The sequence below is a fragment of the Orcinus orca genome, chromosome 14 (assembly GCF_937001465.1).
Source record: "Orcinus orca chromosome 14, mOrcOrc1.1, whole genome shotgun sequence".
Lineage (NCBI taxonomy): Eukaryota > Metazoa > Chordata > Mammalia > Artiodactyla > Delphinidae > Orcinus > Orcinus orca.
The window spans coordinates 65,372,062-65,388,687 of NC_064572.1; the positions used below are offsets into that span (position 1 = coordinate 65,372,062).

At 46.4% G+C, this 16,626-nt stretch overlaps 2 protein-coding genes across 3 annotated transcripts in view; one reads left to right on the forward strand and one right to left on the reverse strand.

Annotated features, from left to right (window-relative positions):
- The window catches only part of NT5C2 (5'-nucleotidase, cytosolic II), a 307,851-nt gene that overhangs the window by 249,470 nt on the left and 41,755 nt on the right, over positions 1–16,626 (reverse strand). The gene's annotated exons all lie outside the window — the stretch shown is intronic.
- The window catches only part of PDCD11 (programmed cell death 11), a 41,920-nt gene that overhangs the window by 7,923 nt on the left and 17,371 nt on the right, over positions 1–16,626 (forward strand). For both annotated transcript variants that reach the window (XM_004265889.3, XM_033421105.2), the window contains exons 8-20: positions 4,352–4,459; positions 5,572–5,778; positions 6,443–6,567; positions 6,749–6,809; positions 7,447–7,593; positions 8,928–9,179; positions 9,730–9,864; positions 10,366–10,560; positions 11,525–11,695; positions 12,464–12,683; positions 13,485–13,634; positions 14,045–14,160; positions 15,621–16,162. In XM_004265889.3, coding sequence (XP_004265937.1) covers positions 4,352–4,459; positions 5,572–5,778; positions 6,443–6,567; positions 6,749–6,809; positions 7,447–7,593; positions 8,928–9,179; positions 9,730–9,864; positions 10,366–10,560; positions 11,525–11,695; positions 12,464–12,683; positions 13,485–13,634; positions 14,045–14,160; positions 15,621–16,162 — 2,429 coding nt within the window. The remainder of the gene's footprint in view (positions 1–4,351; positions 4,460–5,571; positions 5,779–6,442; positions 6,568–6,748; positions 6,810–7,446; positions 7,594–8,927; positions 9,180–9,729; positions 9,865–10,365; positions 10,561–11,524; positions 11,696–12,463; positions 12,684–13,484; positions 13,635–14,044; positions 14,161–15,620; positions 16,163–16,626) is intronic.

Below are 16,626 nucleotides of genomic sequence, written 5' to 3' on the forward strand. Positions count from 1 at the left end.
GTAGTACGTGCACACAATCTAAAAGAGTGCTGTCCAGTGGGGTAGCCCCTGGTCCCATGTGACCATTAAGCACTGGAAATGTAGCCAGTACCACGTGTTGAAATGATAATATTTTACCTATATTGGGTTAAATAAACTATTAAAATAAATTTCAGCCGTTTCTTTGTAATTTTTACAATGTGACTGCTAGGAAACTTAAAATTACATATGTGGCTTATATTTCTCTTGGGCAATGCTGATCTAAAAGATCAGATGGTATTAAAAGGCTTATGATGAAGAACTCTCATCCCATCTAACCCCCATCTTTAACTCTTAGCTTATCTTTTGAAATTTACCTGTGTGTTTCCAAGTATAATAATAAGCTTCTGCTGCATCTTATCACTTTGAGGCATTGGGTTTGAACTTCTTATCAAGGTAGATAAAGTTTTGGCTCTCTTATCCTTACCTTTTCCCAACCTTTCAACAAAGGAATATTAAAATTTTGGCTAAATCATTATTCAGTGTTTAAATTACATGACTACATAGATATTATTTATTTGCTGGGCTAGGTAATATAATTTGTTTCTTGAACAGCTTTTTTTTCTGGAGTTGCTAATCAGCTTTGTTTTTGTCATTTGCTGAATTCTCTTCCTCCCTTTCACTATTTCTTCATACATCCTGTAGTTATTTTTCTCTCACTGTTTTCTGTGTTTTCAAACCCTCTAAATAATCTTTGCTACTTTTTTCCCCTACCCGGAGCCCCTTTTACTGTCATCCGGCTCCAGTCTGGACTGGTTGCTCTGTAGGGCTCCCTTCCCTATCATCCCAGATCCTTTTCCACTCTTCTGTATTGGATAGAACCTTCTTTGATTCCATGTATTCCTCTTTTTGGGTTTACTCACTCATCTTAATGTGTCACATTCGCCAGAAGCATCCTCAGAAAAGCAGATGGGAGGTTAATTTCTTCACCTCATGTGTCTTAAAATTCTCAAGACCGCTCCCAGGTTTGATGATTCACTAGGAAGACTCACACCATCAGCATATAGTGGCCCTCACGGCTGTGATTTATTGCAGTGAAAGGAGGCAAAGCAAAATCAGCAAAGGGAAAAGCCCCATGGAATGAAGTCTGAAAGAAACCAGGCACAAGCCTCCAAGAATCCTCTTCCAGTGGAGCCACAAAGGGTGTATTTAATTCCTCCAGCAGCAGGTTATGACAACATGGGTGAATGTTGTCTAGCAGCAAAGCTCATTGAGGGTTTTTATTTGCGGCTGGTCACATAGGCACCTGCTGCCTGTCATGTACCAAAATTCCTGACTCTCCTAAGGAATTCGAGTGTTTAGCATAAACCATATTGTTTGCACAAATAGTTTAGGTACAGTGAGCCACTCAGTTCTGAGAGTGGTGGGAACCCTCTTGAAGTCTAAGTTCCCAGACACCAGGCCAGGGCCAACACCGCAAGCATGCTTTTCCAAGGATTGCAGTCTCAGGCCTGCTATGTTAACTCTTTTCTGCACACCTAGTATATCTGAAAATAACTTTATTCTGCTCTAACGTGTGATTGGTAGTTAATCTGGGGTTAGAATTCTAGGTAAAAAATACCTCAGAGGGCTTCCCTGGTGGCGCAGTTGTTGAGGGTCTGCCTGCGTATGCAGGGGACACGGGTTCGTGCCCTGGTCCGGGAGGATCTCGCATGCCGTGGAGCGGCTGGGCCCGTGAGCCATGGCCGCTAAGCCTGCGCGTCCGGACCCTGTGCTCTGCAAGGGAGAGGGCACAGCAGTGAGAGGCCTGCGTACCGCCAAAAAAAAAAAAAAAAACACCTCAGAATTTTGAAGTTCTTGTTCTCATTGTCACCTGGCCTCTACTGCTTTTGGAAAGTCTGATGTTATTTTGATTTCCTTTTCTTTATATGTTCAAGGATCTTATCTTTATCCCTTTCGTTTTAAAATTTCACAATGATGTGCTTTTGTATGACTCTCTTTCCATTTATTTGTGCTGACCTCCTGTAATCCAGAAATGTAGATCCTTAAGTTCTGGGAAAGTTTTCTGTATCACTGTGGGTTTTTTTCTTTTCCAATTCTTAAGTTGAGATATAATTCACATATAGTAAGATTCACCCTTTTAAAGTGTACAGCTTAGTGGTGTTTCAGTTTATTCACAAGGGTGTACAGCTGTCATCACTATTTAATTCCAGAACATTTTCATCGCCCCAGTAAGAAACCCTGTACCCATTGGTTGTCACTCTCCATTCATTCCCTCCCTCAAGCCCCTGGCAACCACGAATCTACTTTTTATCTCTAGATTTGCCTGTTGTGGGTATTTCATATAAATTGAACCATACAGTATGTAGCCTTTTATGTCTGGTTTCTTGCACTTAGCATATTTTCAAAGTTCATCCATGTTGTAGCATTTATCAATGATTCATTCCTTTTTATGGCTGAATAATACTCCATCATATGGAGTTGGTAGACATTTGGGTTGTTTCCACTTTTGTCTTGTTATGTGTAATGCTGCTATGAAATTTGTATATAAGTTTTTGTAGGGACATATGTTTTCATTTCTCTTGAGTGTATATCTAGGAATGGACTTGCTGGGTCATATGATAACTCTGTGTTTTAACTTTATGAGGAGCAGCCAAAGTGGCTGCAACATTTTACATCCCCACCAGCAATATAAGGGTTCCAATTTCGCCACATTCTCACAAACACTTATTATTATTCTTTTTATTATAGCCACCCTAGTGGGTGTGGGTGTGAAGTGGTATTTTGTGATTTTGATTTGCATTTCTCTAATGATTAGTGATGTTGAGCATCTTTTTATGTGCTTATTGGCCATTTATAAATCTTCCTTGGAGAAATATTGAATCAGAAGTCTTTATCCATTTAAAAGTTAGATTATCTTTTTATTGTTAATGGTGAAAGGGTTCTTTGTATCTTTTGGATACTAGCCCCTTATCAGATCTTTAAAAAAATTTTTTTAAAAAATAAATATATATATTTATTTATTTTTTTTGCTGTGTTGAGTCTTCGTTTCTGTGCGAGGGCTTTCTCCAGTTGCGGCAAGCGGGGGCCACTCTTCATCGCGGTGCGCGTGTGGCGCACGGGCCTCTCACTGTCACAGCCTCTCCCGTTGCGGAGCACAGGCTCCAGACGCGCAGGCTCAGTAGTTGTGGCTCACGGGCCTTGTTGCTTCGCGGCATGTGGGATCTTCCCAGACCAGGGCTCGAACCCGTGTCCCCTGCACTGGCAGGCAGATTCTTAACCACTGTGCCACCAGGGAAGCCCTAAAATTTTTAATATAATTTTCTTTTCTTTTTCTAGAACTCCGTTGGTATGATGTTGGACTTAAAGGATCAGTTCTAATTTTCTTTTTTTTCCTCTCTTCTTCGGTTTGGTACATGCATGTATTTGTCTATATCCTACCTCTGGGAAAGTCTCTCAACTTAAACTTCCCATTCTCTATTGAGTTTTTGTTTTGACTGCCATGTTATGAGAGAGGCACTAAAAAACTGTGGGGAAGTCTGTGTTCCTGGGCGCGACTTGCTGACTGGCTGACTTCCCTGTCAGGGTCAGGAACTAGTGGCAACCTCCAGATGTCACTGTTAGAAGTCTTCTCTGGCATGTTAGATTTCTCTGGAAAGGATCTACTAACACCCGATTCAGGAGCATATAAGCCTGGCTGCCTAAGAGCTAGATGGCAGAAAGGGGCTGGCGGTCTCCATATCTATATATGATATTCAGAATTTTTCTTAATTCACATTTTCATGGTTTGCACTGTTCCTGTGTTTTGAGTCTGGTACAGTTTCCCAGAGAATAACTCTCCCATTTTCTGTGGAGATGGGAGAAGGGTGGACCCTATAGTTTGAGGAGAGGACCTGGGGATCTGACTTAGTTTCCCTTATTTCAGTCACTTGCCTCCCTGCTCTCTTTTGAGAGGCTTGTCACCTCTACTTTCTTAGCTTTGTGGGGCTCTGTAGGGTGAATTGCTCACGGTCAGTATCTCCCTCTGGCAAGCATGTGGGTTTTTACCTTAGTCTGAGCACATCACCAAGTTAGCAACAATTTGTCCCAGTTGTCAGGCTGGCAGTTCCCTGAGGATCCTCATGTAAAGCGCCTTCCATCCCATTGGGAAATCCCAAGGGTGGAGGACTGATGTCCTCTCAGGCCCGGAGGCGATGAGCTTACTGAATTAAGGAACAGCCAGTGCCAGGAGATGTGCTGCCATTTCATTTTATGGGAAGAAAGACGCTAAGGGTTAGCTGGGGGAGGAGAGACACACAGTTATCATTATCATGGATAATGTGGCTTTATGAACAGTCTCATTCCTGGTTCCTTCAGAGAGATGTTTTTCATAACTGATGCTTTTTATTTCTAGGTGACTCCATTTGGCCTTACGCTAAAATTCCTCTCGTTCTTCACTGGCCTGGTTGACTTTATGCACCTGGACCCTAAGAAAGGCAGAACATACTTCTCAAATCAGCCGGTAAGAAATGTTGCACTTACCTTTTCTGGATTTCAGTTGTGTCCCAACCAGCCATCCAGTGTCACAGCTGCTATAGGCAGATCCTAGGACTGCATGTATACAGGTGTCAGAGGGGTGGTGAGGGGAATGAAAAGTGTCTTGGAAGGACTACAAGAAACTGCCAGTGGTTATTTCTGGGGATTGAGATTAGAGAAGGAGCCTGTGGAGAAGAAGGCAACTTGTAGTTTTTATTTCATACTCTTTGATTTTTTTTTCTTGGTAGTAAATCTTTTGCTTTTGTAATTTAAAGTGTTCTAATAGAGTGTTTAACATAGAACAAGATATATGTTTAAATAGACAAATGTAGTTTACAAAGTGCTATAATATAGATTCAATTTTGGGGAAAAAAAAGTCTTAAAAAGTACATCTGGTCAAAATGCTGGCTGATTATGCAATCAGGTGTTAGTGATTAAGTCTGGGTGATTTTTCTACCCTTGTCTAAATATTCAAATTTTCTGCAATGAACATGGATATTTGGGAAGAAAATCCCAATATATGGTAGTCATTGTTTTTTATTAAAAATCCTAAAATGATTTATTTTTTGTTTTTAACAGTAACACATACTAATGGAAGCTATAGAGACTTTGTTGGTTTTTTCTGTTGTTGTTTTATTTTTTTTAAGTAAAAGTAGGTTTTCCCACCACCTAGTAATAATATTGTTAATTTTTTGGTGAACCTCTTTCTAGTAATTTTTTTCTCCTTGTAGCCGTATTTGTCTGCAGAGTTGAGACATTTTACATGCTATGGCCTTGTGATCAGAGCAGGCTGTTTCTGGTGTGTTTCAGATGAGCTTCTGATATAGTGATGCCAGTACATGGCTCCTGTTGCATATGTATTATTAGCCTCACGGTGTTGAGGGGACCCTGGTATATGTTTTCCTGGCCTTGTGTAAGCGTTGATTCAGTCGGACATAGTTCCTCTGGGACATGCTGTTTGATTGCACAAGCTGATTTTAGTACTTACATCTGTAGCTTGGTCAACACATGGAGAGTCTTGACTCCTGAAAGTCTGCTCCAGGGTGCCTTGTCCCTGGTGTGCCTGGTCTTGCTCATTATGCCCTTTCCCTTGTCTAGGTACGGGCCTGTGTCCTCTGCGTCCATCCTCGGACCAGAGCTGTACGGCTGAGCCTGCGCGCTGTCTTCCTGCAGCCCGGGCGTCCACTCACCCGGCTTTCTTGCCAGCAGCTGGGAGCTGTACTGGATGATGTTCCTGTCCAGGGCTTTTTCGGCAATGCCGGGGCCACCTTCAGGCTGACGGATGGGGCTCTGGCCTATGCCCGGGTAAGGAGGCTCTTTGTTTCATCACGATCTTATCACCAGAAGGACTTTGGGGACACAAGTTCTTTTCTGCTTCCTTCATCCCTGGGTATTAGTTTCCTATTTAGTTTCCCTAACCCTTAGCGTTCCTATTTTGTTCTAGTCATAAGGACTAGAACAAGGTCTGTTTGTTATATTAGAGTGCCTTAAAATTGACTTGCCGTAATTGATACCTGGTTGATGGTAGGTATAAGAATGAGTTAGGATCTACACCAGGGCTTGGGAAAGTTATTTTAAAGGGCCAGATAGTAAATATTTTAGGCTTATGGATCATACAGACTCTGTCCTAACTACTCAGTTTTGTTGTTATAGCCTGAAAGCAGCAAGGACAGTATGTAAATGAAAGGGCACGGCTGTGGTCCAGTCAAACTTTTACTTAGAAATATAGGCACTTAATCGTGAGCTGTAATTTATCGACCCATGATCTAGACTCTTCTCTGACTTTATAGAGATCCTGTGATAGTACAAAGTAGTTCTTTAGTTAGAGCAATTATTTTAACAGGTAATCAAGAGTGCTGGTTTTATGGGAGGTGACCAATGTACTGAGTCAACTCCATGTCTGATTTAATGTCTGATTGCCTCAGATCTATTGCTTCTGGCTGGTCCTTAATCACTTGGTACTTTGTAGCTCAGCCATCTCTCCAATTCTAAGAAAGTCTTCAAACCTGAGACCTTCAAGCCAGGGAACACTCACAAGTGTAGAATCATCGACTACAGCCAAATGGATGAACTGGCTTTGCTCTCTCTGCGGACGTAAGTCTGTCACTAACTTGTGCGGGGTGTAGAGGTGTGCTCCTGTGCAGTGCACGCCCACAGTGTCTCGTGGCCGTGCTTGGTGAGGGTTTCCTTTCTTGCCAACATGATTTTGGTAGCCCTGAATTTTAGGCAGCCTCTGTCCTAATTTATTTAATCTTGTATTTGCCTTTTGTTCTAGGTCTGTTATTGAAGCTCAGTTCCTTAGTTATCATGACATCAAACCTGGGGCCTTGGTAAAGGTAAGACCTCAAGCATATAATTAGATACTCCACCACCTTCAGATAGTCTTTAGTTCACAGGTTAACTGTCAGCTCATTAGTCCCCATGTGAACACATTTAAAGTCATATTCCTTCTCTTGGCCTGCTAACTGGGATTTCTTTTTCTTCCCTTGGGTAACTTGTAATTAATTTCAAGGTAAGGTCTTGCTAGTACCACCCCACTACGCAGGGGCAGTAGGTCATCAGTCCTGGGATTTGATGGTGTTGATTAGACCAGGTCAAAAGTTAGTTCTTTGATAATTGAGCCAGCTGGGATATTAGTAAGAAGCCAGTTGCTGCGCCTGTCCAACCACTTAGCCCCAGCTGAGCAGCTCCCCTTTATATGTAGAGTTCATTCCTTAGGAGACATAATCCTCTCCGTTGGATAATGAATTTGTAAGGCAGATTGAAAGAAGATCCTCACACAAAAAGATGTGAAGGTTCTCATAAATAAACCCTACTGCATCCGGATCACTGTGGGGTATGTGCTTTGTCCCTATGAGATCTGGAATGACAGGCACAGTTACCTCAGGAAGCTGAGCTTCGAGAGGTGTGAGATGCTTTGTTGTAAGAAATATAGGAAAGATATTCTTGAGGCATCATGGCATCTTTTCCTAGGGCAAAGTGATGACCATAAAGCCATACGGGATGCTGGTGAAGGTGGGCAGGCAAATCAGGGCCCTGGTACCTCCCATGCACCTGGCCGACATCCTTATGAAGAATCCGGAGAAGAAGTACCACGTTGGGGATGAGGTCAAGTGCCGGGTGAGCCTCCTCAAGGGTCGCTGGTGGGGTTTTGGCCATATGGGAAGAGAATGATGCTTCTCAGCTGAAGTTTCTGCCTTTTTCCGCAAAGTGACCACATAATATCTGCAGTCCTGCGCTTGGCATTGGGAAGAGAAAACTGGGTCCCTGCCCTTGATAATTGTATGGTATAATTGGTAGTTAAAATATCCATACATGAAGAGAGCAGGCCAGGTGGTTTGGTGCAGGCTGTATGCTGTGGTCATATCTCAGAACGGGGAGGTGAGGGTAGGCTGGGGCAGCAAGAATCATTGATAGCCAATGATGATCAATATGATCAATAGCAACTACCATGTAACATGTATTCTGTGCCAGTTGCTGTGCTAGGCACATCGTAACACGCCTTACTTCATTTCATCCTTAAAACGGCCCTATGAAGGAAGTACTGTTATCCTCATTTTGCAGATGGGGAAATGAAAGCTTAGGAAAGCAGAGTATCTTGCCCAGAGTCACACAGCTAATAAATGGCAGAAGCAGTTTTCGAATTGAGCTCTATTTGACAACAATGTCTTCTAGATTTCTGGCAGAGGTGGGGCTTGAACTGGAAAGGATGGGTAGGATTTGGAAGGTTGAGGAGGAGCAGGGGTTGTGTCAGGCACGGAAATAGCCCAACCAAAGCTGCCGAAACTTGAGTGTTTTATAACAAAGGCTTGGATCCTGAGAGAAGCTTCACAGAGTTGTGAAGATTAGACATGATAATACACGGTGCTTAGGGCCTGGTGTGTGCAGACACTTAGAATGTTGGATTTCTTATTTTCATTTTATTTCATTATGGACTCAACAAAGATATTGATTACCCATTGGTACAAAGTTTTATAGTGGTGGGGTCAGGAAGTTAGAAATAGAGGAATTTCTCTGCCCTCGAGGAGATGACTTTTTGAGGAATGAGAGGTGGTTGGCGCACTCAGTCTTAGTTTATAGCTAGTCCGCAACACTGTTGAGGGGGTAAAGGTTCAGTCATTCATTCTGTTAGACGAGATGCAGTGGTCCAGGAGGGAGAGGGAGCGGAGGCAGAGTAGGAGTAACCGACATAGGACTCTCTGGAGGTGCACTGGGATGGTGAGTGTTGCTCTAGGCCCAGGAGGGGACTTTTGGGAGGTAGTACATTTGAAATAGAGATGAATGCTCCCTAGGTCGTCATCCAGCAGGAAGCGGGGATGGTCTGTAGCTATTATTCTCAGAGAGAAAGAGCAGGTTTTTAGGGACTGACCATGGCTCTCAGGGGGATGCAGAGACCAGCTCAGTGGCTCTCTTGGTAATGGATGACTTGGTCACGGCCAGTATCCTTTCCCTAGGTTTTGCTTTGTGACCCTGAAGCCAGGAAGCTGATGATGACCCTGAAGAAAACCCTGGTTGAGTCCAAACTTCCTGCCATTACCTGCTATGCTGATGCTAAGCCTGGTCTGCAGACACACGGCTTTATCCTCAGGGTCAAGGACTACGGCTGCATTGTGAAGTTCTACAATGACGTGCAGGGACTGGTGCCCAGGCATGAGCTCAGTGCCGAGTATATCCCTGACCCAGAGAGTGTCTTTTACACTGGCCAGGTAAGCCTTCCCCTGGATAGGCTCCTACCGTTGGTGACCCCATGAACACAGATTTGAAGGAGTAGGAAGGCTACTTTTTAAGGGTTACAGAAGAGAGCATGTTGGGTAGCGGGCCTGAGCCAGCTAAGTGGAGGAGATGGAACAGAACAGAGAGAAACCCTCAAGGGAGCTCAATGGATGCTAACAAACTAACAAACCTTAGGCCCTCAACCTAGAAGAGATTAATCTTCACCTGTTATACACTAGTGTCCCTCACATCAGAAATTGTTCTGAGGCCACTATCACCACAAGGGGGCACTGCCCTAAATCTGATGAGTCTGGGTCTGTCTAGGAAAAAGTGATTTTTTAAAACTTGGGATTATACCCCAAAATTCATTCATGTCTTTTGTCACCCGAAAGGCTGACTTGTGGGGGTTCTGTGTAGCTCTCAGTACGTTTCTTTTCACTGCCTTCTGACCTGATCCTGGGTCTTGGCGAATCACCCAAGGCCTCTGTGGTGCTGGTGGGGGGCACCTCTCTCCAGGGCCAAGCAGGTATGGTTTCTCACCAGGTGGTGAAGGTTGCAGTGCTGAACTGTGAGCCATCCAAAGAGAGGATGCTCTTGTCCTTCAAGCTGTCAGGTGATCCGAAGGAAGAATGTGTGGGACACAGTCAGAAGAAAAAAAAAGCCATTAACGCTGGGCAGGTACCTGGACTTCTCCAGACAAATTATTTTAGTTACGGTGGTAGAGAGCAGGGCGCCACTGACACCTGGGGTGCTGGAAACCATGCAGAGGGATGATCAAGGAAGCTAGATAAGGCTCTGGGGCTGTGTGTCAGAGCAGATGGACCGTCTAGGAAGGAAAGTGCGGTTACGGTGTGGCTTGTCAGCAGTGTGCTGCTGCCCTCTTTCCTCTTGGTCCCTAGGACCAGCCTGCAAAACTGTCTTTCCTTTGGGACCCAGTGGAGGGACCTGGGAGAGGAGTGATGTGAGCACCAGATGGGTCCTGCTGTGTGTGTGGGTGTGTGTGCCTGTTGGGTCTTTGGGAGTGTGGGGTGGGGAGTGGGAGAAAGCTGCTTCTCTGATCTCGACCTCTCAGTCATCCCTGGTGCTAGATACTCGATGCCTCTGATCTCTACCTGACCCGCACGAGTTGCTCTCTGCTCAAGACAAGCGCTCTTTTTTGTCTTCCTTTTCCCTGAGTAGTTGGTGGATGTGAAGGTTCTGGAGAAGACCAAAGATGGGCTGCAGGTGGCTGTCCTGCCTCACAACATCCCCGGCTTCCTTCCCACGTCTCATCTGTCAGACCACGTCACCAATGGCCCACTGTTGCATTGCTGGCTCCAGGCAGGTGACACCCTTCACAGAGTCCTGTGTCTGAGCGAGGGTGAGGGGCGTGTTGTATCCTTTACTGGTCTCTGGGGGGCCGCGGAGGTGGAGGTGTGGGAGCTGTGGGCCCTCGGCGGGGCGGGGGGCGCTGGGGAACTCAGGGTCAGGCTCTGCTCTTAGTTGGAAACTCCATGGGAAAGAACTCCATGGGAAAGAAGAAAGAAAGAAGACTGCAGAAATACCTCCACAGACCAAACCAGTGGGCAAGCCTGCACTTTGCCTCTGTTCCCCTGGCGTTAGAGCAGGATCGAGGTGCTGCTGGCAGATGCGGGTGGTCAGGGCAGAGGGGGAGCCCAGGGTGTTGGGGAGAGGGCCACGTGGCACTTCAGGCCCAGTAGGACACTCCCAGTGGCACGTCCAGCCTTCTTGGGGCACTCAGTGCTCACCCCTGAGTTGGAACAGTTAATAAGTACCTGCTGTCCTCTTTTCTCTCCTCCGCCTCCCTCTGCTGGGATATAGGTCTCAGAATATTGCTTTCGGTCTTCGTGTGGGCGCTTAGAAGGAAGACACTGCCTCCTTTCTTGCAGAATGTAAAATCGATTCTCCTTAGAGTGGAGATAGGCAGAGGAGGGGAAATAGGGTTGGTTAGTGTGAAGATAGGCAGGAGGATGGTGTCACGGCCGGTCCAGCTGCCAAACCACAGGGATGAGCCTTCCCCTTAGGTCCCCTCCGGTAATCTGGAGGTGAGTTAATAAGGGCAGGAACGAAACAGTGATTCCCAGACTTCAGTGTGAATCAGAATCCCCTGAAGGGCGTGGTCCAACACAGCCTGCTCCCCGCGCCCCCCAAGTGTCTGATTCAGTAGGTCTGGGCTGGTGCTTAAGAATTTGCCTCTCTAGCTAGTTCCCGGTGATGCTGATGCTGCTGGTCTGCACACTTAGAGAATCACTGTGGTAGAGAGGGTGTAGAGTGGAGATGGGAGAGATGGACAGCTCATCTGCCCTTTCTGGAACATTCCTTGACGAAGTGCCACTAGCTCCTTTGCAGGAAGCCAGCTTTGGTGTCTGCAGTAGAGGGTGGCCAGGATCCCAAGAGCTTCTCAGAAATCCATCCTGGAATGCTGCTCATTGGTTTTGTGAAGAACATCAAGGACTACGGTGTGTTCGTCCAGTTCCCGTCAGGCCTTAGTGGACTGGCTCCCAAAGCTGTAAGTTCACCTCCCTGCACAAGGGCCTTTGAGGGGAGACAACAGGGACATGGAACCTGAGGGTTGGTGGGAAAGAATCTATTCTCTTGAAAGATTTTCAGGGGCATGACACAGAGGCACCTGGCTGAGGGGGAGTGGAGCTGAGACTCAGTCTGCAGTCCTCTTGCCCAGCCTGTAAGTCTTGGCTCAGGGCTGTGTCCTGGAGGAAGGGGCACCTTTTCTACTTCATGCTACAGCATTGGGTAGGTCATTGGATAGCAGACTTTTCAGACTGGAAAAGATCCTAGCGATCCCGTAGTTGAACCCCCTTTCAGGCCTGCTGCATAAACTGACACCCAGAGCGGAGAGGAGTCTTACCAAAGCCCGTGTAAGACGGTAGTGAGCAAAGGGCTCATCGCTCATTCCTGCCACAGACAGTTCATAAGTGTTTCGTCCTTTCCGTAGGTGTGTTCCCCTGATGTTTTGCCTGGGCAGGTCTCATTTGCATCCCCTGCCAGAACAATTTTAACAATGGGAGGGGGGGGAGGGCCCCAGAAACATGCACAGTGAGGGGCAGAGAGTTGCTCTGGGGCCTTCTCGGCTGGGTTGGCAGCCAGGGCGCCTCCTGTGTTTTTACGAAAAGGGAGGTGAGCTGTGCTCAGAGGGCTGGGGGGACCTTCCTGGGGTCCATCTCCTGCCTCACACACTTCTTTCTGGGTGTTTCAAGTGGGTTGTCTTAATAGAGACTTCCTTTCCTTTCTTCATTTTGTGCCCGCTCTTCCCTTTTAGATCATGAGTGACAAGTTTGTGACCTCCACAAGTGACCACTTTGTCGAGGGGCAGACAGTGGTTGCTAAGGTGACCAACGTGGACGAGGAGAAGCAGCGGATGCTGCTGTCGCTGCGGCTGTCGGACTGCACTCGGGGGGACCTGGCCGCCACCAGCCTCCTCCTCCTGAGCCAGTGCCTGGAGGAGCGGCAGGGCGTCCGCAGCCTCATGAGCAACCGAGGTGGGGGCAGGAGGGCGGAGGATGAGGGCCAGGGGTGGGGCGTGTGCGTCTTCAGTCTGTTCCCATGAGTTGTTGGTCTTCCCCGACGTTAAAAAAATATGGGTAAACTTTTGTTGATGGGAGTAGGATCTCCATAAAGTGCACAAATCTTCTAGAGTACAGCTCAGTAAACATTTATAAAGTGAACATCCCTGTGTAACTGTCATCTAGATTCAGATAAAAGGTCATTACTTGGTATCCCAGAAGTTCCCCTTGGGCTCCCTCCCAGTTCAGAATCAAAATTTCCCTGAGTTCTGTGACCTCAGGTTTGCGTTTGTTGTGAATCCATTCACTTCTTCACTTTTTGTTCCTTTATTCATCAGATGTGTAGTGGATGATAAAATGGAACAGGGACCTGCTAGAAGACTTTGGGGGGGGTTATTAGTCTGACTCTACTAAGCTTTGAACCATTGTGTAGATTTGTTGGAACCCTGATGGGATTTGGGAATAAGAACCTTGAGAGGGTAGATTCCAAACAGAAAGAATGAAAATTCCGAAATCAAAGCAAAGCATGTGTTTCTGGCATTCGTTGGCTATTCCATGAATTATGGCCATGTGGGGTGAGCAAGGGGCATAGGTCTCTGCCTGTACTGGGAATTTTCATGGATATCAGACATTTTTACCAAGAGCAATTTTGCCTTCGTAGTGGTTCCAACGCTCCATGTTGGAAATGTCCTCCATGTGTCAGCATATTTCCAAAGGAAAAGAATGGTGAGTGTCATTGCATCTTGTTAATCCCTATTTCCTTTGGGTCTCTGGCAGACTCTGTGTTGATCCAGACGCTGGCTGAGATGACCCCAGGGATGGTCCTTGACCTAGAGGTGCAGGAGGTGTTGGGAGACGGCTCTGTACTGTTCAGTGAGGGCCCAGTGCCCGGCCTGGTCCTAAGAGCCAGCAAGTATCATCGGGCAGGTGAGTGCATCTCTCTCGCCCATCATGGTTTGTAGGGGAAACCACTTGCCCGTTGCTTCCTCTTCTGGGTACAGAATTTCCAAATACATAGATGAGCTGATACAGCAGAAGTTTTTGGCATGCTTATCTTGTGTAAATGCAAATGAAGACAGCAGCATACTAAAGAAGGTTTAGATATGAATCTCTTTATTGTTGTATTTGGGTAAATCTAGATTTTTATATACCAGGTTGCATAAATTGACACAACCTGAATGTGAATTATGGGAGCTAGACCCTTGGCTTCCCTAGCGCATGTAAACCTAGGACATAGGTCTACTTTTCCTTTTTGTGCAGGGCTGTTGGAGAGATGCTGTCTCCCTTCGCCCCTGCTCCAGGAGGGTGATCACATTGTGTTTGGTTCTGCACTGCAGGGCAGGAGGTGGAATCTGGGCAGAAAAAGAAGGTTGTGGTCTTAAATGTTGATATGTTGAAGTTGGAAGTACATGTTTCCCTCTGCCACGATTTGGTGAATAGAAAAGCTAAAAAGGTAAGCTTGCTGACTGAGGACTTCCATTCCCATGGTTTCAAAGGTTTTACACACCCCTTCAACCCCACGTGGTTCGCAGATACCTGTAGACAGGGGGGCCGTGTGCCTGGGTTTGTCTGGGTCACTCCCAGGTGTGCCTGTCACCCTGGTGCTTGTTGTTTTTGTTTTCTTGGCTGAGCCACGCGGCTTGCAGGATCTTAGTTCCCCGACCAGGGATTGAACCCGGGCCCTGGCAGTGACAGCACCGAGTCCTAACCACTGGGCCGCCAGGGAATTCCCCTGGTGTGCTTGTTAGTTGCAGTGACTTTCACTGTGGTTTGGGCTGTAAATCACGTGGTCACCCTGATTAGGGCCAAGCAGGTGCTTGGATGAGTGAAGTGGGCCAGGTGTCTTAGGGGGTGGTGACAGTAGGACTCGACACCTGGACTGACAGACTGCGGAGTGCACGCACTGCTGCAGAGGAGCAGAGACTACTCAGTTCCATCTCACTGTTGCCACATGAGAACATCTGGGTCTAGTGTTGGGAAGTCTTTGAATTTTAAGAGAAGGCAGAATGTGGATTTTTTATTTGAAATAAATGTAGGAAATGTTGGAAACTATTTTTCTTTTTTAAACATCATGTGAACCAAACAAAACATGTCTGTGGGTAGTTTTGACCTCCAGGCTGCTCGTCTAACACCCTCTTCTGTCCACTTTTGTGTGGGCAAAGAATGGGTTCAAGGGAAATCTTAAAATGAGTGGTATCTTTCTCCAGATGACGTGTATATTTCGTCATCGTCTAAAGTACTTATTAATCCCCTAATCGCATAGGGTATGTTACAGAGAATTATATAGATGTAATCCTTAACCTCCAGTTGCTTATAATTTTAAGACTTTGAGAGACAAAGAGAAATAGAAAACAGTATTAACCCCTCACTAAGCTTTCTAGCAGGTCCCTCTCCCGTTTTGTCATCCGAGTGAAGCTAGTGCATGTAAGGGCATGAGCACAGGTTGGATGTTGGAGAAAGACAGGCTACATGCCTTGCACACAATAAGCTCTCAGTAATGACTGTCTCTCTTGAGTGAGTGAATAAACTGGGTGGAGAGCTAGCTGCAGGACAAGAGGGGGGGAACCACAGTGTCTTAAAGCTGGAGAACCATTAGAGGTCACTTGGCTGTGCGTCACAGTCACCTTGAAAGTTCTGCTTTCACTAGTTCCAGGACAGGATCTCAGAATCTGAATTCAAAACGGAGGCTAACTCCAGGTGATCCTGATGTGGCTCCTTGAGTGTGGTCACATCGCCTCAGTGTACAGGAGGGGAAAGCTGGGTCCAGGGAGTGGAGGCTAGTTTGTTACAGCTCAGATTAGCCTTGAGCCCCCTGGACTCAGAGGACTTTCCCAGACCTACCCTGCCCAGTGGGTGAGGAACAAGTCCTTGTGCTCTGTAAGAAGCAGGGATGGTGGGTTTTCTGTTTTCCAGCTGAAGAAAGGCAGTGAGCACCAGGCGATTGTGCAGTACTTGGAGGAACCCTTTGCCCTTGCCTCCTTGGTAGAGACTGGCCAGCTAGCAGCTTTCTCCCTGACCTCCCACCTCAACGACACCTTCCGCTTTGATTCAGAGAAGTTGCAGGTGGGACAGGGTGTCTCCCTAACCCTCCAGACCACAGAACCAGGAGTGACAGGTCTTCTTTTGGCCGTTGAGGGGCCAGCTGCTAAGAGGACCATGAGACAGACCCGGAAGGACTCTGAGACGGTCGACGAGGATGAAGAAGTAGATCCAGCTCTGGTTTTAGGGGCCGTAAGGAAGCACACCCTGTCCATTGGGGACATGGTCACAGGGACCGTCAAGTCCATTAAGCCCACCCATGTGGTTGTGACCCTGGAAGATGGCATCATTGGCTGCATCCATGCCTCCCACATTCTAGATGATGTTCCAGTGGGCACATCTCCTACTGCCAAGCTGAAAGTTGGGAAGAAGGTCACTGCCCGAGTGATTGGCGGGAGAGACATGAAGACATTCAAGTATGGAGGCTTTGGGGGAGGGACTGGCTTTCAGGGGAGATGGTGGTAATCGTGGGAGAAGGCATGGGAACTGAGGCAGTTTCCAAAAAGTTGTGCATACGTTAGATTTTCTTTTAGTTAACCAAAATGTTCACCAAATAATCCTTTTGTATGTCTTTATTTTTTAATGGTGTATAATGTAGTGGTTAAGAGCGTTGATTTAGAGTCAGATCTGGGGCGAATTCCAGATTTGCCACTTAAAATTATGCGACCAGGAGTTAAGTAGTTACTCAGCCCTCTGAGTTTTATTTTTCCTAAATCGTAAAGTGAGAGTAATGGTAGTGACTACCTTGCAGGGCCATTGCAAAGATTGGAAGAGAGAACACCTAGCACTGAGTGTGCCTGGTGTGTTGTCTGACACATAGTTATTGCTCCGTATGTGTCAGCAGTTACTATAATCCATCCTCCACAGCATACCTTAATTA